This window comes from Sipha flava, unplaced genomic scaffold (genome assembly GCF_003268045.1).
Source record: "Sipha flava isolate LNK unplaced genomic scaffold, YSA_version1 251_pilon_pilon, whole genome shotgun sequence".
Taxonomy (NCBI): domain Eukaryota; kingdom Metazoa; phylum Arthropoda; class Insecta; order Hemiptera; family Aphididae; genus Sipha; species Sipha flava.
Genome location: NW_020272903.1, coordinates 166887 through 188529, shown reverse-complemented (window position 1 = coordinate 188529; position 21643 = coordinate 166887). Strand labels below are relative to the sequence as shown.

The window sequence follows — 21643 nt, the reverse complement described above, 5'->3', positions numbered from 1 at the left end:
TGTAATGCCTGGGCGCGTTAATCCTGGCTACGTTATTGCTCCTCGCGTGCAGACGCTCTGTCGTTCAGACAATATCGTAAACAAAACGAACGGGAGAGAAAAAAACAACCGCGTCCGTCGTACCGGCGAGACCGGATTCGAACGTTTAAGAGGTATATCATACATTATTTTAAACGTTTTTATATATATATATAAATGCATAATGCGCAGTAGTAATAATATTATTGCTACAGCGCGTACCTACAACGCCGAGAGAGTGCAGAGAGAAGAATGAGAAACGGTTTTTTTTTTATTATTATTTTATTTCTTTTTTTTATACATTTTTTTTTTTTACTTTTCTTCGTTCATTCACAATCCGAAATGCCAACTCTCGATCCGTCCGCAGATATAGTCCGGATGCAGAACACACGCGCGCGCGGGACGTTCAACAATCCTTGTATACGCGCTATCGTTTTATCAGGGTCTCACGTAAAAAATCTTATGATATATTATTATCTCCGCCGCGATCGTAACTATTTGCGCAGCGCCGCCTCACACGTGAACGGGAACGATTTATTTTCGCGTACCCGTTTCGACTTCCCGAACCGACAGCGTTTCCGGCCACGAAATTCCTCGCGATCACCGTGTACCGTCCGTAACAATTATAATTAATAACGATAATCGTCCGTAATGTGTACACGCACATCCGTGTCTGCCGTGATCTTCGGGTCCATCGTGTGTACACGTAGGCGGGCGCGGTGGAAATTAATTATGCGCGTGTCAACCGGCCGCGGCGCATTAACATATTTCACGGCATGTAACGGGAGCCAACAAGACGAGATTTCGAAAACGATATAACAATAACTGCTGCAAGTACGCGCGCTCCGCCAGAGGAGCCATCCGTCGTATTAATATTTTATTATTATTTTTACACGGCGCGCACTTGTTACGGTTCAATGGTGACAACGTAACGGCTGGACATTATTGTCGTTGCGTGTCGTCTTTTATTCCCATTTTATTGCCATTATCATTATTTTTATTATTGCAACCACCACTACTGCTACTACTACTACCGGTACTACTACTACTATTTACTGTTTTCTGGAAGCATTTTCCCTGCGTGCCACCATCACCGCCAACAGCCATATTTATTAAAGTTGTTCGCGTTGCAATTCACCTCCGACGACAACGACGACAACAGCGATTCGGTTATGCGCGTATAATTATACGTAATATCATAGGTATACGAGCGGGGGTGGTGGTGGAGATCGCGGTCTGCTGCGTGACGGAGAGGTCGGACATTAAAAGCTGTGCCGGAATAAAAAACCACATTTATATTATGTCCGTATATACTCGTTACACGTATTATTATTCATATTTTCGTTCTTTTGAGAACACGAGTTTCGATTGCTCGGAATATTTCATTAAAAATAAAAAAAAAAATAGAAAAAATAAAAAGATAATATAAATGCTGAACGGTGAAAAAAATTATTTATAATTTCTGTGCAAGGAAAAATAAAAATAAAAAATTACGTCGCCAGTTTATATTATATTCGTCCCGGGACCGGTTTTGGTTTGAAATAAATTAAACGGCAACGGTTTTTTTTTCCATTCTTGCCCCCTCGTCTCTTTGAAGAAAAACTGTGTCAGAAAAACATAATATATACCAACTAAATTAAACTGAAATAATTTTTCGTGCACTCATAAAGTATGATGACGATGACGTGTATTAAACCGTATTAACGCGCGCCCGTCATCCACGTTTCGATCAAATGAACGACAGTCGTTTTACGTTATACTGCTGCAGATCCAATGGTTTTTGAAAACACAAACGGTTTATTTAAATATTTCTCACCCACCCTGTTTATAGGTTAAAGCAGTCGGTCCAAGTCTCGGATTTTTATTTGATATTCATGTATGGTCAAAAAGTCTTCTACGTTTACTACTGGACGTAGTTGACGAGTGATAAATGTATACATTTGATTATATTTTATAATAACGCCATTGTTATTGTAATTTGTTTAATATCTCATACGTGCGATGTTGTATCTAATATACCTATATACCACCGAAAATGTTTACAAATTTTTTTCATCGATCACTTTACACACGTCTCATCGCAGACGTATACTTTTAACGATCATCACGTTCTATGGATATTAGATGTACAGTACACGTGATAAAAACGGGATGTACTGAAATATTATAATACGTGCAATCCATTGTCATGTGTTTTGTATTTATGTAGAGATAAATTATTGTTAACGAGAAATGTCCAAAGTCGCCTACGAAAAGATTATGATTCACTTTTGTTGAAAGGAACTAACCACATACACATAATACAAATAATAATATCGGAATTTTCGTGGATTTTATGTACCATCGCGAATTAAACCTGATTATATGCGCTTGTGGTACGGATTTAAATATAATTTACAATATTTCATGTAAATTTGATTTTTTTTTCTCTATCAACACGATGGATCCGACAACGTCGTGTCATATAATTACCGTGAATATTAAGTGTTACACACGCAATAATAACGACGTGACGCGTCGACAATCGTTTTCCATTTAGAATTTTTCATACCGTCGTTTTCACCGCCGAAGTCGTTGTCGCGGAATATTAATTTGGACGTTCGTGGCGGGCAGCGATTTTTTATCTTATTGTTCGTTAGTGTTCGAGAGGACCTCACGGCGCGAACTGGAAAAACTGCGCCCCTGGACTTATATCTCCAGCCGGCAACCCTAAGGAGCCCGTCGTGAACTCGTCATCGCCGCGGGACCCCGCGGACAAGTGTGACACTCGATACGGTTCGCGGCGATTTTTGCCATCTGGTCGTATTAGCGTGCGCGTGTTGCATTAGTACAGTTGCAAGTCGATCGGTACATTACCGTTTAACGATAAGACTGCATGTTTCGGTTAACATTTTTCGAAACCAATTCCGGTGCCGAGAAACTCGTTCATAACAAATTCTTCTTTATTTGTTTAAATTTGAAACCGTATTAACCCGTTCAATAATGAATTTAAACACACACGTTAACACGCGTGCCAATTAACCGTGTACCTATATGCACGTGTATGACGTAGTGGTTCAAATGTTAGAAAATACTATTAATTTGAAATACAGGTTTCCCGTCGAATTTACAGTAGGTAGATAACAACATTAATAATTCGAATGCGTTACGACTTTCGAAATAGCATAACGAATTATTACAAACATAAAAAGTAAATCCTAAGAGTATACGCCGAATCGTTTACGAGAAAAAAAAATTACTTCAACAATATTATAATGCAGTTTTAAATCTGTAGATGATTTATTGCTATCGAATGTTGATAACTAATTTTAATTAATATTGCTTCTAAATTAAAACGGTCAAGTCTCGCGTACGATGTTTTACCGTTCGAAAAACGTGCAAAAACGTTTCGCGCAGTCATTGCGACCGTGTTATATACATTTCGAATTATTCATTTTTCCCGGCTTCGTTGAGCGTGAGCAATAAACGGCTATAGATCATAATATCCTACGCACTACGTTTTAAGAGTTAATTATACGCGCGAGGAATGGTTGCAAGTGAACACGGCAAGTTAAAAGTTTCCGGGAGCCGACTCCGTGGCCGAAAACAATAGTCGTGCCGCGGTGCAAAGCGCGTCGGTCTGCGGACGATGGTAGTGTCGGTGATAGGATGGGGATGGGGGTAAGTGGTGGGATGCTTTTTAAGCTAATTAGCATTGCAAAAAGGAAGTATTAGACCGAACGGAAAAATAATATTTGGCCGCCGACACCGCAGAAAAGGTCGTCAGCCGACGCACAGAAACATAAAACAATGTTATTATTAATGTACACGTATAACATTTCGCGTCGTCGTTGCTGTGTATAATTACACAATTAAGCGTAATCGTGTCGGCGCAAGGGTGTCAGGGGTAGTGGTGGTCGTCACTGCTGTCGGTGCCCCGAGGCGAGTAGGGGTAGTGCCGAACAATGACTGGACCGCAGGCGAATTTCGCACCTCGGCGTCACAGCACGCGTACAACAAAAACCCGGAACAATGTGCGGCGGCCCCAGTTTGTCCGGAACACGACCCGACAGAAGAAGAGAATAAGGTCCGGAAAGTATTATATTGGTGGTTACCTGCGCCCCGGTGTAACTGACCATCATGTGTTTCGCCTGTGCGCGATTATTTTAAACAAGTCGTTTACCGTTCCGCAACATCGAAACGGGTTAAGCGCTGCACCGCGGATTCGTTTTAAATGTACGTCTAAAATCCTCGAAATCGTCAGTCCTCGAAGCGCGCGTAAAGAGAAATTGATGTTCATAGATTTCCCAGAGAAAATTTGTTTTTGAACGAGAATACCTGCAGCAACAAATATAATTTTTAACATTGTTTACTTCATCGACAGGATATGATGAGTCTACCGATCGCAACGAAATAACTAAACGATTAACTATTATTAGTTGCATATAGGTGTTGTTATTATAAATTCATTGACCATCATGAGAAAATTAACGGAAATCGTGCCAATATTAGTTCGAAACCGGAATCAACTTATATTATTCAATTACCGTTTAAACGAATTCATTGTTCTGTACAAGCAATACGCACAACTGCTGTGCAATAATCAAATTCAGAATTTCGTGCGCTAGATATTGAGAATAGCCGATACGGTATGTTGTATGTTTCGATGTGTATCGCAGCGCTCGTGTGATAAACCATTTACATATTATAATATAAATAAATGTCCGAACGCAAAACGTGTTGCTCCATGTGAAACGATAAATAGAATAATTTTATTCCCCCGTATTATAATAATATTAGTAATCATAATATTGGTCGATTTCACCGCCGAGCTTTTAATTATGTACAAGGACTTGAACGCGCGTGTCATAATTTAATAGTAAATTATTCGTACAGACACAAGGGTCCGCGCCCCGATTTCAATTCGAGAAAAAAGGGCCGTAATCGTTACTCGCAGCAGTAAGCGTAAATATTCGCATGCTATCGATCGAAGACCGTGTTGACGTACGACGTTGACGAGCTAGTTGATAGGAAAAGGGCTGTAGTGGAAGCGGAAGTTAAATCGTGTGGAACATATTCAATTTATAACGCGAACATACGACGACGACGGGGCCGTTTGAAAGGGAACGCGAATTCCGAAGACAGCTCTCGGGTGTATATTAATTTAATACGTAAGCGTTTGTAAATCGTGCGAGTAGAGCAAAATATGTTTTCGGTTACCCGCCGCTGCGTATTATTAGGTACCTGCGTTCGCCCGCGCGTGGATATCGATCGACTGTCTACGCGACGGAATTATTCGTACACACTTATATAACGCACCGTATCGGATAAGCGAATCTTCGAGACGATTTATTTATTTTTTACGATTATGATATTTACACTGGGCAGTAGGCGCGGATAATTTATGGACGTTTCGAAATTTTCAATAGGTTTTGCACGGTACGTGCGTGTGTGCGTGCTCATACATTATTAGTAGTAGTAGTAGTTATAGTATGTGTAGTAGTAGTAGCGTAGAGTAGCTTTACCGGTAGACATTGACAATTTTATCGTTACCCACACCACCGGAGGATTCGCACAATGGGCCAGTCGTAAATAACCCCTTTTTGCCCGCAGTGTGTTTCGCGCACTTGAGGCACGTTTTCCTCGCACACAGGTATTCTGACCGTGTTTTATTTATTTTACGAGACTAGAATACACGCACATCGTGTTAGCGAATATCTTCTCGTTAACGACATCCGTCGTGTACGCCTACGCGTTTGTTTGTACATATACGTGTTGTTCGTATACCATTCAGTTTCTGAAAATATAAAACAATAATATATTGTATACATTTTTTTTTCCTCAAACGTTTTATTATTATTTATTTGTATTATTTCTCTCTCTCACTCTGTCCCTCCGAACAACCTTTGTGACGTCATCCCCTGTGTGCGCGCGCGGTCGAGATGAATAAATAAAAAAAAAAAAAAAGTATTTCCGCGACGATGGTGCGCGGGCGGTGGTGGCGACGGCGGCGGCTGCACGCACGTCGTCTGGTCTTGTCACATAACATAATAACAATATTCGCATCCAGAAACGCTACGGTTACCGTGTGGGTGCGAGGGTGCGGGGTATTTTCAAAGGGTCCGCGCATAATTAAAATCCGAACTCTAATCGTACGCACCGTAGAGAACAGATTTTACATTCGACAACTATTTACATACTTCCGTGTGGGTAAATGAAATGCACACGTTAGAACTGTAGCTTGTGTAACGATACGAATCGAATAAGTCGAAATCAGTGGCGGATTTAGGAGGGGGGGGGTGTTTGCTAGGGAGTTGAAGAATCAACCGTTGCCCGTATCGAACTTTTTTTGTAGTATTAATAATTACTGAGACATCAGATATCATCATGTATACTGGATAATGTATATTGAATTAAATGTTAAACAAACAATTTTCACCAAACAAATATTTGCACAATTAAAAAAAAAAAAAAAATACTTGCACGTAATACAATCGATCATTATTAGGATTATAAAGATCGTTATTAGTAAAGTAACACTCATGACGAAAAATACTAGATCGCCACTGGACTAGATGATAAGTTTTCTGTGACGTGTATTGCCATCAGGTCGGGTGTGATTACGACGAACCAGGAAAATCGACTGGACGGTTTAATAACATTGTTTTGTTTAGCAATCATTCAGTGCAGAGTAACAGTTCGTACGGGCCCCGCGAACACATTACGTATATTGTATATTGCGAATAAGCAATACGTAAGACCGTCACATGCAATATGCCCGCGATTCGTGCTACGCAATGTGCATAACGTTTATTGAAATGAACAATTCGAAGTACTGGAAGGGCGTCCGCGAGAATTTAGTTGCACACGTCGGATCGTTGAAAATGCTGCGAATTATAATATCGCACACTTTTCTCCACTGAACGTAATAAAATACCGCAATACGATGGAACAGGAAGGGGGGCGATTGATCTTACCCGTATAACGTTTCATACCAGGAGTAAAATCGATACAATATCGGTTATGACTCGCTAGAGGGATTCGAACGCTTCGTAAATCTTCCGGTACGTTATAGAGGTGCGTTTACCCTAGTCAACATCGAGGCCTCTCTAAACGCTTGTTTTCGGATTGCTTGCGCTTGTGCGTGTGTATCTTTGCGCACGCTTACGTACCTATATAAAATTACACGAAACCCAAACCGAATCAAATCGCCGTTTCACGTCGAACGTTTATATTTTCAATTCATCGTAATAGATTTGCGTGGTTTTATAGGTGCACGGGATGGAAACAAAACGTAGGTACGGACTCGAAAACGTAAATAATATGTATACGTATATATGTTTATCACAGGGACTAAAATTGTGTGCAGTATGAAACACTTTGTGTAATACGAAATGTTAAGTGTGTAGTACGAAATTAAAAAGTGTGTTGTGGTTCTATTCTCTATATTGTGGTATTTGTTTATAATTTTACATTTTTTTATTAAATTATTTTACATATTTTTAAAATTCCAAGATGTATCATTAACAAAATCTAAAACACCAACTATTTTAACTGTGTTACTCGTTACCGTTAAAATTTGAAAAGGTAGTATGACAAAATCCTTAAGTGTGCAGTACGAAAAAGTATAAATTTTTTCCTCTGGTCCATCAATCGCGTATATTACCGGGCCGCGAAGAACACGATAATAATATACCGTTTACATTCGTGTACCGGATTACCACGCTGATTATGCACGGCGAACGTGTCCCCTTAATACGGCAAACTCGACGCGTGCATATTGTTAATAATATAATATTTTTACGCGTGTACAAATATATAATATTATTATATATTTGTACACGCGTAAACATTGCCTAGATACTTGCCCCGTAGCATCGGCAATAATATGATATTAGAACATCGTAGAATCCAAATTATACGACAACATGATGTTCGCGGGTTCAACGCACACGCAATCTCATTGAACACGTACGGCCGGCACTTCCGTACAATGTTATTATTTATTTATTTCGGATAAATGACGACGAGTTATGAAAAATTAATAACGAAATCCGTCGTAGCCGCGCGTTTCCCACGGATCTTTTGATTTCGGCGGTACACCGATATCCATAATAATGTAATATGCGCTACAAGTATTTTCGTGGTCACCCATGTCCTAAACACTAGTAATAGCTGTTACTTTATCCGCGCACATCGTATATTTGCATATATTATAACACATTTTCGCGGTGAAAATGATAGGCGTGCACGCGTGGTCCTGCAATGTAGGTACAAACAATTCGCTATGTGACACACTACCGAATCTGCAATTCTTATGAATACGCATTAACGATTCTTATGTTATATCATTACCGTGGTTAGCATAAGTTATTTATTATGAAAGTGAAAAAAAAAAAAGAAGAAGAAAAGAAATCCAAGCCGTCATTGTTCTGTCAATCAGGTATACGCGGTACAACTATTTTTTTCCCGCGTCGACGTTTATTTCCGACTGCATATTATTATGATTATTATTATTATTATATTAACTTGGCTATGTTTGCGATCATCTCCGTTCACCTCTTGTATCATAATTTGACGAAAATGCAAACGATATTCCTATTGTATGCTTAAGGCTCTGTAAATATATACACGTATATGTGTGGCTGTATATGTGTATCTGTAGTATACGTATATCATCAACCATACACGTATGAATATAGTATATAATTGTAATAAAATATAATATGTACGTACGGAGAAACGCGCAATCTTGCCTTTTACCGCGTTGTCACGAGGTGATTGACGATCTCGGTGGTCAAAAGGTATTATATACATATTATATTATATAAACTGAAAAAGATCGCGGGGATAATTGACCGGATTTTTCGATCAGATTCGCTGTCAGTATGACAAGGGTGTAATGAATCCTGGAATGTTACAGCCGGATTTCACAATATAATATTATTGTGTTTGCTTTGTGTATGATAATCATTTTTTTTTCGGTGTAAAAATATATTATACTATATATGAGGGGAAACACGGTACAATCAGATTATGATTATTGATATCAGGGATCCCCATTGTTGAATGCAAAGATGTTTATCGATCCGCAATATTTGTCGTTTTTCTGCCCGAACGTCTTTATGTTGGTGTATATGCGCAGTGAATATATGTGCGGTAAGCACATATGTGTATGTATATATAGGTGTGTGTGTGTGTATGTGTGTTATGTATATGTGTGTGTGTATGTAAGTGTGTGCGTTGTATACAAGAAGAGAAAAACGTTTATATTATTTTATTATTATTATTATTATCGAATCAGCTTAAGGCAATTGGCTCTCGAAATACGAGTGCGCCCGTACGAGTCAATCACACGCGTACTCGCCCTTACGTTTATACCGCATTGTATGTATATATATACGATTATTATTATTATTATTATGTATAAAACGATCGGTTCATAGAGTACAGTACGCGCACGTTCGTTAAAGTCTCTTCCAGGAGACGCACGCTCCTCATCGCCGAGAGTAGATTTCGACGCACACGCTGCTACAGCTCTCGATATCGCTCCCATACGTGTAACATATTATTATTAAAAATAATCCGACAGACAGACAGACGGGCCGTCAACCGTTTAATTAACATGACATATTATCATCGGCTTAAATCGATATCCCTATCGTGTTATGACAGTAATAACAACATCATCAATCAATGTTGTCCGGATGGTCTGTCCGATTAACTTTTGGGAGGTTTAAATATCAAATACACGCATTTTACATATGTTACATATGTATATACACAAATTCTTACACACACACACCACGTATAAACCTGTACTATCATGCCATACCTGGTGTAATGAGTGATCAAATTTGCATAACTAATACGATAAACGTTAAATGTCTATTGCCCACGCCACTCGCATTCAGTACAGCACTTATTGGTTTATATTGTTTTAAATTCGTATACATGTAGGTATATAGTACACGATTATAGTACGTGATATTCAACTAAAACGTTTTTTTCGTCGTTGAATTTGATTTTTATAACGATATTATTGGTAGGAAAAGAAAAATATTAATGACATTAAAGATTTTGGGGGGATTATATTATTATATATATGCGTGTGTACCGACAAAAGGTGTATTGTGTAATGGATGAACGCGAAATGATTCAGGGAATTTTCTGGACGATAAATCGATTTTAGATTTAATTTTTTTTTCGTAAAGATTTAGGTTATACCGGAAAATATACAAAATTTCTGTAAAAGGTACATGCGTGTGTGTATATGGTTAATTGGACCGCGGTTAACCGATATTTTTTTTCTAAATATTTTCCCCGCGTCTAATGATACCTGTACATATATGTATACTCTCTCTCTCTCTCTCTCTCTCTCTCTCTCTCTCTCTCTCTATATATATATATATATATATATATATATATATGAACAGGTGTATTTTATTGGTATACGCTTATAATTGTGTACACGTGAACTAATATAATTATAAGGGTGTGTAACATCATTCATAAAGTAATATAATGTGCGCGATTTATCAGATATCCGTAAACGGAGAAATATCATTATATATATAAACATCCCCTTCGGAGCGGCCGAGACGAATTTTTTGTCCAATCTATTTCCTATGCAAATGTTTGGACACCGCATTAAATATTTATTCGAATCGCTTTTGCTGTATTGTGCGGCGGCCCCTAACCGTTTAGGGGGGGGGGGGGGTTCAAGTATACTTCTGAGTTTTTATCACGCCCAACGTGATAAATTATTGTCGTCGGTTTCTAAGTGTATGTGTGCGTGTACGGACGATATCCATTTTTTCCACGAAGAGAGCAGCTGCACCACCGGCCGCCACAATGCAAGACAAATGGTCCCTAAAACGCAGTATTCACCCCGACAGTCAATGCCGAGTAGTACCGAGAAAAAATATGTATATAACAATGTGCATAATATTATGATATCTTTTTATTTACAATTATCTATTATCAAAACTGCCCCTCGACCGTTGGGCTTGATTCGTAAAATTGACTTTTGACGGTCGCGCACGAGCATACGCGGAGTAATACATGTGATAGGATAAATCCAACCGAATGTGGTGATCTCGTACAGCAGCGCGTAGGTTGTACATTTAACATGAACGTAGCATATTATTAAATTATACGTGCATGTTTTATTAATGTCAGCCCGCAGACATTATGACTCGTTAATGAAATCCGTTTCACGTCGTTAATGAATAAACAAATTTTTACTACCGCGTTATTACGAGAAAAAACATCGCGATCGCGTGTACGCAGGACATTATAATATAGTTTCGCGGTTAAATAATACGCGATATTCGCATAATACTATTACGTTTGTGAATTACGTTAATATAATAAAACGTGTGCGCTGGTCGAACACGCAAAACAATAAAATAATGTCCTCAGAAGAACAAAACCGTAAATCCTTACGAAAATACATGTAAACCGGTAACGTTCCTCAAGGCTGTTATGATTTCTTTTATATTGTACAACCCTTTTGTAATGCTGACAAATTCTCTGTTTATAACCCTTATTATTATTACGTCTTTTTATATTACGTTCTGCGCCTGTCATGTTCTATCTCCCGCCCCTTGCCCTTTAACGAATCACAAAAATATGTTCAAACGCGCGTATGAATATATATACGTATGATAATGATATCCTAAGATAAGTGCTGCTGAACGATTGAAAAAGAATAAAAAATTGTATACGGAAAAAAACATAATGTACAATAATAATAATAATAATAATAATAATAAACTGAAGACGGTTCTCAGGAGAAGACTTGTTATATTCGTACGAGTAAAAAACAACCAGACGTTGTATAATTCATATGTAATAAGCCATTTTATATTGTAAATTCATTACGGGTTGTACAATTTTTTAATTGTCAACGTATAATTAAAACCGCAAGTGGACTGGTAATTTGATTTGTGGTGTCGTTTGTTGCTGGACCACCGGAATCGAGATGGCTATAAATTATTAAATATGTACATGTGTGTGTGTGTGTGTGTGTGTGTGTAGTCATCCACGTGGATTTATAATATCATTGTACACACGCGGGCGGACGTCAGAGCTTGACGGAAGAGAAAAAAAAGTTATCCGAGTGTACCCATAGATTTATATATGTATTTTTTTTTTTATTACTTTATTTATATTTCCACAATCTGTTACATAGTTTGAACAATAAGTGAAATTGATGAAATAGATAACTATGGCGTGAAGGACGGATTAAAGATACCTTCCAGTGAAGGCACTTTTACAGTTAAAGATGAGAAAAAAAAAAGTGTTAAACAATGTTAGAAGATATCATAAGGAAGGATAAGTGGAAATAGCAAAGGTAGATATACTCGTAGAAAGAAGAACAAAAGGAGTTAGATTGGTCTAGACTAATAGGTCCCTACACCACCGCCTTTTCAACCTTTTTTGTGGGTTGCTGGGTATATTTATAGATGCAAGTTCTTTGATTAAAGGATTTTTGTAGGTTGAAATTAAATCGTCTGTAGAAGGTCTTAGCTACATCGTTGACAGGAGAGATGGTTAGGTCGTTATGTAATATATGACTTGATACGTAGAAGGGTGCTTTGGTTATAGCGCGGAGGACTTTGGACTGGAAACGCTGGATACGATTGACATTTGTAGGTTTTGCGGAGCCCCATAATTGGATTCCGTACATCGTTAGATTTATATAATTTTTTATTAATTTTTTTTTTTTTTGCTCAGTTGCATTACATGCGTTTATTATACGTATTTATAATATAATACGTGTAGCAGTACACTTTACGGTTTTTTTCAGTTTCCATTGATTCTATAATATTTGCAGTTCGCGCGCGTTTAAGCGACTGCGTGATATTATATTGTATTATCGGTGCGATCTCCGCGCGTGCACCTCTTCTGCACACACGACAAGTTGCGGTGACGTTTGCTTTAGATTACCCGTACAACGTATACTCACACAACACGTGCCGCGAGATTGGAAATTTATTTAATTTCGTTGTTCAAAAGGTCTTAATGTAGCCGAAGCCGAGTGCGCGAGGTCATCCGCAGGCGTCGGGGTGTAAACAATAGGGAAAAACTCGGTGTAATAATATTTAACATTGTTTGAACAGAATCGAGTCATCAATCAGTAATTATTGTTTTATTTTATTTTTTTTTTGTTTATTGTTATTATTATTATTACTATTACTATTGATATGTTCTCGTGGTGTATAGACGCGGTGTAATGATTTGCGCTTATTTGTACGCGTCCGAAACAATAGCGATGCGCGTCTAGTGCGTCTGCACGCTCAACGCGATTGGTCGACAGCCACAGCCGGGTCGTTATTATTCATAGCCGAGCACAGGTATGTTGTACGCGTACCGCTTTATGGGTCAACAAATATTTCCATTCGATTTCGTGTACCAAATACCACGTAGTCGTCCGCGGTCGGGGCTGGGACTTTTAGTTTTGACAGGCTGGGGTGCCAATACTGATCGGAAGCGCCTTCGAGAAAATCAATCGTTCGGCATGAATCTTATCCATTCCTTCAACACACATAAAAAAAATCTTACAGCAATAATATGAACGAGTAAAAAATAAATCCAATCCCAAATTTTTTGATAACACTATTTTTGCAATGCGATGTATAATCGTAAATGAATTATTTTATGTCATTGAGAGAATCTACGACCTGAATTCGAAAACCTCATCATTGATCCTCCCTCCCTTGTCTCTTGATGCATTGGTCTGCAACCAATCGTTAAAACGGGACGTCGAACGCCAGCAGCCGTATGGAACGGTAAGGCAGTTTCGTGTCCGACGTATACATTGTATATATAACACACAGTGTAGATCGATACTCCATATGATGATTGTTTTCTTAATCTGTATGTACGTATCTCGTCGCCGTTGCGTGTGGTCTAAAAATGCTCTGGACGCGTGCGTGCAAAAGGATGAGCCTACATTACAGCACATTATATAATACGTACACGATATATTATTATTATTGTTGTTTTGCTTACCGAGCGTTTTCGGAATAAGGAAAAAAAATTTACTAGGAAACCTAAAATTGAAGAATAAAAAGAAAAATATGTGTCCCGTGCGTGCAATATTTATGATCGAGACACGCACATATACGCGTCGCGTCACAAAGACGTCCCGTCGCGAAGGTGCCGGCCCCCGTTACAATTTAACACCGGGTGGGTATTTCTTTTCTGTCGAATCGTTCGGCACCTTAGAGTCCTATCGGGCTCCGTATACGTATACACGCACGGAGCAGCGCACAGACATATTCAATAGGGATTTTATTAAGTAGCGATCCTTTGTAATGGTCCTCTTCTCCAGAGTCATTGGTCATCGCGACGCTTCCGTCCGGCAGATGTGCACTTCATTGTCCAGCTGTTCGTGTACACACAAATACGTATAGGTACGGTGAATTCGTACGCATGCGCGTCTACGATAAATACACACACGGCGCACCCACGTGCATATAAATATATATATAGATCAACGCGTATCTGACAGATATGGATTGACTTTGTCGTCGACGGTGTTTCGTATTCGTTTTCCACCAAAGTGTTTACTCGCCGTCAACGTATCTTGTACACAACGTATAATATAAAAACGATGACAGGGCCGAAAAATTTGCGATTCGCTGCACTACGTGCTCCACATTTTATGTGTTCGTAGCCCGTGACGTAATCTGCGTTTAAAGTTAATCCTATACTTTTTGAAAATCCATTCAAATGTTCCTCGCGCAGCATCGATGTGGTGCACCATTTTTCCATATCCGTATGTGCGTAAGTCACGATTTTTGTGACTGTTGAACGAGATCTGAAGAATACGCGCTTCGGTTGTTGCGCTACGTCTAGAGTGCGTCGCAGTATACACAGGTCCTGGATGGCGATTTCGTGGATCAACGGATCAGATTCCGTCTTCGTGCTCTTCGCGCTGATCCCGACAGAATATTACGTTCGTACACATGACGAAACAATAGCACTAAGGTCGGTGACCGCGCGCTTACCGAATCCGCACGCGTATCGTACCTCAACTTTTTACGACGCTTCTAAAACCCTATTGTTCGTCGGCCACGTTATACCCTCGAATTTCCTATCACCGGACGGCTATCCGGATCGGGCTTACGAGTTGATGCATCCAAGAGCGCGGAATAAATCGCGTCCGATGCGTGTTAGATACGACGCGGATCATTACGGCGATGACAATACAGCGTTTTGTAAAAGTAAAACAACAAAAATATCGTAATCATAGCACACCGTATGAAATAAAAAATAAATAATCGTTTCAGATCCATTGCGATACCATAAGTGTTGGGTTGTGTACAACGTGCGCGCGCGTATATATTATTATTTTTAACACGCCCGCGGGTGCCCACCACCACCACCACTACACAATCGATGCGGATTTTCATTGTAATACTTGACCGTTGCGCACGTACAAAATATGGTTTGCATTCGTTTGACCCTTACTGGTGCACATCTGACCGTTGCCGCGCACACAGGTACAACGGGGCATAACGTTACAACGTCGCGCGACCGCAGCTGCAGTAGTTGCGACTCTTTCACTGGCCGGGAAAATATCCGGACAAACGTCACTTTTGTTGCACATTACGACGCTGGGAGTTCACAGATAATACGAGTATTCGTTCCGTGCGCGTGGACGTTAGTTTATTTTTTATCCTTGTACACGCAATATCGTTTTCCCCGTTCGCCTACGCCGTAGTTAAACCTTCTTCTGTTTCGGAAAACGTTTCATACCAATCACGACAGAATCCTATCCGGCAGATAACATGTAATATCTGCGGCGGCGGCAGCGGCAGCAGCAGCGAATGAGTGAGTGGGCACACACAGTATTCTGGGGACGAGCGTCCGTTCGTTTGTACATCAACGTAACATAATACGTTTCCACGTTGTTTTCATTATTATTATATTTTCAAACCCATAAGTCATAAACCCGTTTAGTTGTCCTTTTTTAAATAACTCATTAAAAATTAAGAGTCCTTGGAAATGCCACCCAATTTATGAAATGAGGAGTATATAAATATAAATGTGTGTGTGTGCGCGCATATACGATACGAAGAACGAGGAAAACGAAGATTTTTTTCTTTCTTTTTTTTATTATACTTATCTTTTGACGACGACGACGTACATATATAATATAATATACACACACGTAAATTTTTATTGCATTCCAGTCTATTGTATAGTGTAACATATGTAAATCGTTAAAACACTCATCTTCGGCTCGTTTATACGTACACGTATACACAGCGCACGTCGAGGACGGGCTGTATACGGACTAACCGGAGTCGTTAAATGCGAAAACATCGCTGTTATAATATTATTATATGTGTCACTAATCGATTATTGTATAACGACGACGACGACGACGAGAGTCGCGACTTAGCGCCGGTCGTATTGTTATTGCGTTCGCATCCCCACGAAGTCACGAGTATTGATATTCGGCCGTTCGACTTGTCATTTAAATATAAATGTGTTACCGAGAACGATATTAACACCGGCTGCCGCGCGTAGGAGGTAGCAATGGACGAGCATCGTGTAAAACGCGCAATGCCCGCCCGATGTAGACATTTAGTTTTACTGTCAAAATAATAACAATAGGTAATAGTATACTGGTGTGCGCTCGTAGTCGAAAAAACACTACCTATACTAGTTTTCGGGTTTTTTTCCTTTAAATATTCAACGACCTGTTGAACCGACGTATTGTCTTAACGTCGATTCCATCCCCTATACGAACACGCATTTTCATCGTATAATGTATACATACGGGTGTGTATCCATGTGCGAAATGTTTAACGACTCAGACCGTAAGATTCGCAATACTGCGGCGTTCGAAAGAGTCCTCCTCATTGGACCTATTGACAGGACGGATAAGAACCGAACCGTATGCTGGGAGATAAGTGATACACAAGAACTTTGCGATCATTTCCGAACAGGCGATTGGTGTAAGTCGTGCGAGTACGATGAAAACACGGATCCGGTGCTTTTCTCCGCGTTATGAGCTCGCGCAACTGTTCGAAAGAGACAGAAATCGTACCGCGGGGTCAGCTATACCTCCCTCGCCCCGTATGAATACACTTGTACGCACGTCGCCGTAAGAGGGCCCGGTGCGACCGAGGTGTGAATCCGTCTAGAAAAATAAACGTACATTACACATGACGTCAATTATTGCAGCCGATCGTCGTCGATAACGAGCTTTCAACTCCTTTTCAACTGTCAAGGACAGGAGGTACGGTGTCGATGGCGAGGGGATATTTGCTACGGATAACAATAACGTAAATAATGTGTACGCGCATCGCGTACAAGTTACCGTAAAAGAGGTCGCGTGGCGTGTGTATGTGTATATACCCATACGTACACACACACACACACACACACATTTATATACGTATCCGATCGCATCACCGTGTGACAGTCGTACACTCCAATCGAGTTTGAATCGTGGGATCACGGATGGGGCACCGGAGAACGCGTCGTCTCGGAGTAAATTAAAAAAACTGTCGACATTGTGCGGACTACGCGCGACGATGAGTTTATAAATAGAATATCGTTTAAAGTAAAGGCGGGAAACGTCGATAAGTCGACGGGTCTGACCTCCCGTAGTCGTATTCGATGTCGCGTCGGAATCGTGTATTGTTGTGCACTCACATATGTAATACATATTGTGTCGCATCGACCGTTGTATGTACGACGTGTTTCTGCGACGAGAAATACGCGCCACGAAAAACGTTTGAATGGAAACATTTATCTATATCTCTTTATAAACGTATAATATAATATGTAATCGGGTTCGTATGTATCTAACTACCTGACCAACGAATGCGAATGCTCGGTAATGTGCTATCCTGCGGACCAAGGACGCATTCGTCAGCGTTAGTGTCAGTATAACAGACATTACACGAAGTCGAGTCTTCGTAATAAAAACAGAACAATCTTCATTTTTTTTCGTTTTCTCTGGTAGAAATCGACGATTCGATACGGGTTGCGTTGATAAAGGCCTTTTGTAAGTTCCCACATCACTTAAGGACACGATTTATGGACTATCTGAGTAACACAAGTGAATGTAAGGTTAAACTCCAGGAGTAACCTAACTACACACCGTTGACCACCAGACGAGAAAAAAAGGGTCTCGACCTAAAATCTTCAAGGTTTCTAAACGACCTTTTTTTCCCCTTGCGTCCGTCCATTATATGGGTATTGAATAATAAGTAATTTACTGGGTCGCTTTGTCCGGAGAAAAATTCCACCACGACTATTACCGTCGAAACGAAATCGATAAAAGCACGCTTTACGCGAAGAAGTATAAATATATATATATATGTGTGTACGCATATTCATATACCGTAGTATTTATCCTGTAATTTATCGTGAAGGCACACACATTGTGCGTGACAGTTCTCGAATATAATACTCGTATGGATTTTGTGTGTGCCAAGGAATCGCGTATCACCTTGTGATTTTGTTTATAGGCTACGCGCGCACGTATATTATATGTAAACGCACCAACAAAAAAAAAAAAAAAAAAATCAAATAAATTCAATACAATATGTTCTCGAATAATAATACAATCTGATGATATTGACGGCATTTTTTTTGTGTGTTTTTACAGGCGAGAAACCGTTTAAATGTGAGTACGAAGGATGTGACCGGAGGTTCGCCAACAGTTCGGACAGGAAAAAACACTCGCACGTGCACACTTCAGACAAGCCCTACAACTGTAGGATATCTGGCTGTGATAAATCGTACACTCATCCCAGTTCCTTGAGGAAGCACATGAAGGTACTTGACGTGATTGCTCTCACTAACCCTCTCTCTTTTTTTTGTTTTTCTCTCTCTCCCCCTATTATTTTTCATTGATTTCTCTTTTCGTTTCCGTATAATCCTCTAAAAGCACTGTTAAAACTCAATGTTACAACTCGCTCGTTTTCTCGCAGGTACACGGTAACGGAAAGCTGGATAGCGACGGCAACTACGACTCGGAAGACTCGAACTGCTCGTCCGGCGGATCTATCAGGGTGACCGATAGTTGCACGACCGCGACACCCAGCGTCGTGTCACCCGGCGACCACCACGGCGCTCAAACGCCATCCGTCCTACATCCGACGGCCACCTCCGCGCTGCCACTGCCCACGCCGCCACCATCCGACTGGTAAGCACGATTTTCGCACTCCCTCTTCGACCTTGTATGTTTGTCCCCTTAATGCGCTCTGTTCGGAAACTTCAGGGTGTATGTTAATGAACTTGTTTTCGGATATATTTATATTCAGCACAATCAACAAAAAAAAAAAAAAAAAAAAAAAAAAAAAAATCACAAGAATAAACGGGAGGACGTAAACAATTTTACGACCGACATCACAACAATTGTATTGCGCGAAAAAAAAACCTCTCCGTGTTTTCCAGAGTAGGCACCGGAAGTTCGGGAGCGTGTTTTCGCCGATAGTTTAACAAACGAGACCGGCTAAAAATAGAAAACGCGAACCGATTCGAAATCTTGTTTATTGCACGTTTTCTACCAACAATAATATAGTTGATGGTATTATTTGATTTTTCCCGTCGAACAAGCTAGAGGTATTCTTTCTCGACTCCGAATCGTTAAACGTGTTTCTACGACCTGATTTTTTCAAACTATAGTAAACGCGATATTTCTACTGTCTATTGTCGTGTTGCCGTGTCCCCGACGACGTAGGCTTCGAGCGCTGCGCTATCAGCGACGTGGTTTTGAGCGAAAAAACCTACTCGGCTCCCGCGGTTAAGTCTCCGAGACGCGCACGTGTTCCACTCGTCCCGACAACGAGAGCGTACACGTATATACAAACGCGCACCGTTGATTCGCTTTCGTCGCCATCGGTGACGATGATTTATAATATGATTTTAGATTTATTTATCGATCCGATTACCACTTGTCGTTGATATAATATAAAAATATACTATTAAATATAAAATAAATAATATTAAATTACGTATTATGAGACACGCAATGACCGTTTTTTTTTTTTCATTCTGTCCACAGGTACATGAGCGCCGGATCCGGCACGCCGTCCATCCAACCGTCGTCCGTCGACCACGGTCACCACTATCTGACCGACCTGAACCACCACCATCACCACCATCACCCGCATCACCACACGTCGCTGATGGCCCATCACCATCACGGTACCGCGGCCTATTGAAACAAATCCCCCGCTTCGTATTACGACACCGTCACGGCCGAATGGAGGTAGCGCAATTGCGGCCACCGTTGACTGACCACTGCGTCCTGCCAGTGGCCGTACCGCGGCCGACACATCAGTTGTCGCGTCGATCACCTAAACGGGTAGACGCAGTACGGTACCTCATACGGATGTCATTGTTTTTTTTTTTTTTTTTTTTTTTTTTATACAATTTTTTTTTTTTTTTAATATCGCTCTTGTCTTTTTTCCATTGCGATTTATGAAGTGGGGGTTACCTGTGATTTTAACGTTATTATCATTGTATTAGTACCTATTATGAATAATATTATTATTGTAATTTTTTTCTTTTCCATTTTTGTGTGATCACTTCGGCCGGTCGATTTTCGTTCGCACCGTACTATCGGCGTGTACGTACCACCGCGCGGAACAGACGAAAACGCGTTACCGAAGCCGCAGTGCGATGTATGTTTTTTTCTTTCTCTGCGTATTGTATTATTTTCCGATTAGGCGTGTTCTAAGGAATCTATCCGTGCTTTTGAATTTTAAATGACAATGTTGTGACTTTTCACAATCGCGCGATATCGACTAAACGCGTCGTCGCTGAACGTTCCGGACAATATGCCTATGAATTATTTAAATAAAATTAATCGAACGGTTGACATTCGACGACGAAAACGTGTTATTATTACACATGTTTATTATTATTATCATTATTATTATTATCATTATTATTATCATTATTATTATTATACTTATTATTGTGCACATATATTGTGGGAACGTATATCCCATATACAATCAAAAGAACTTTAAAACAATTTTAATGAACTGTAATCTTCCATTCGTTTACAGGTAGACTAATTTGTACAATCTTGTATTACTTTAAAGAATTTATAATAATTCTGAAAGCGTATGTATAGAGGCCTGTACGCTTTCGGTTTTGTGTGTAGTAAATTATTGAAATCATTTAACGTGTGTACCCATGTATACATTATTTGTCAAAGGCCAATATTGTAAAAATTTATCGATTCAAATATATATATATATATATATATATATATATATATATATATATATATATATATATATGTATATGTATATATGTTATACAAATAAAAATTATAAGTGATATAAAAATAAATTTTATTTGTGTTTAAACGCGTATCAGTGTTTTGGGTTTGAAAGCGTTTATGCTTCAACGTATTTAATGTACACCTCTTATCATTCTTCCACTCCAGACATTCACTGCGCGCGCGCGCGTGTGTAAGGTACATTGTAATAATGCGTATATTCGGTAGATTAGACCGCTGCAGCCACGGGGTAATAACGATGATGATGAATAATAAATAATATATCGTGTTCCTTAATCGCGTTTTCTCCATGGTAATGCCGAACACAAGAACACAGTGCTTACGCGGATATTGTCGAAAGGGTTAGAGGGA

General features: G+C 39.7%; 1 protein-coding gene across 1 annotated transcript in view; it reads left to right on the top strand.

Annotated features, from left to right (window-relative positions):
* The window catches only part of LOC112684523 (zinc finger protein ZIC 4), a 48605-nt gene extending 27380 nt beyond the window's left edge, over window positions 1–21225 (top strand). Inside the window, exons 2-4 of the mRNA XM_025556078.1 lie at window positions 18641–18810; window positions 18966–19180; window positions 20042–21225. Coding sequence (XP_025411863.1) covers window positions 18641–18810; window positions 18966–19180; window positions 20042–20201 — 545 coding nt within the window. The 3' untranslated portion in view covers window positions 20202–21225. The remainder of the gene's footprint in view (window positions 1–18640; window positions 18811–18965; window positions 19181–20041) is intronic.
* The last annotated feature ends 418 nt before the right edge of the window (window positions 21226–21643 follow it).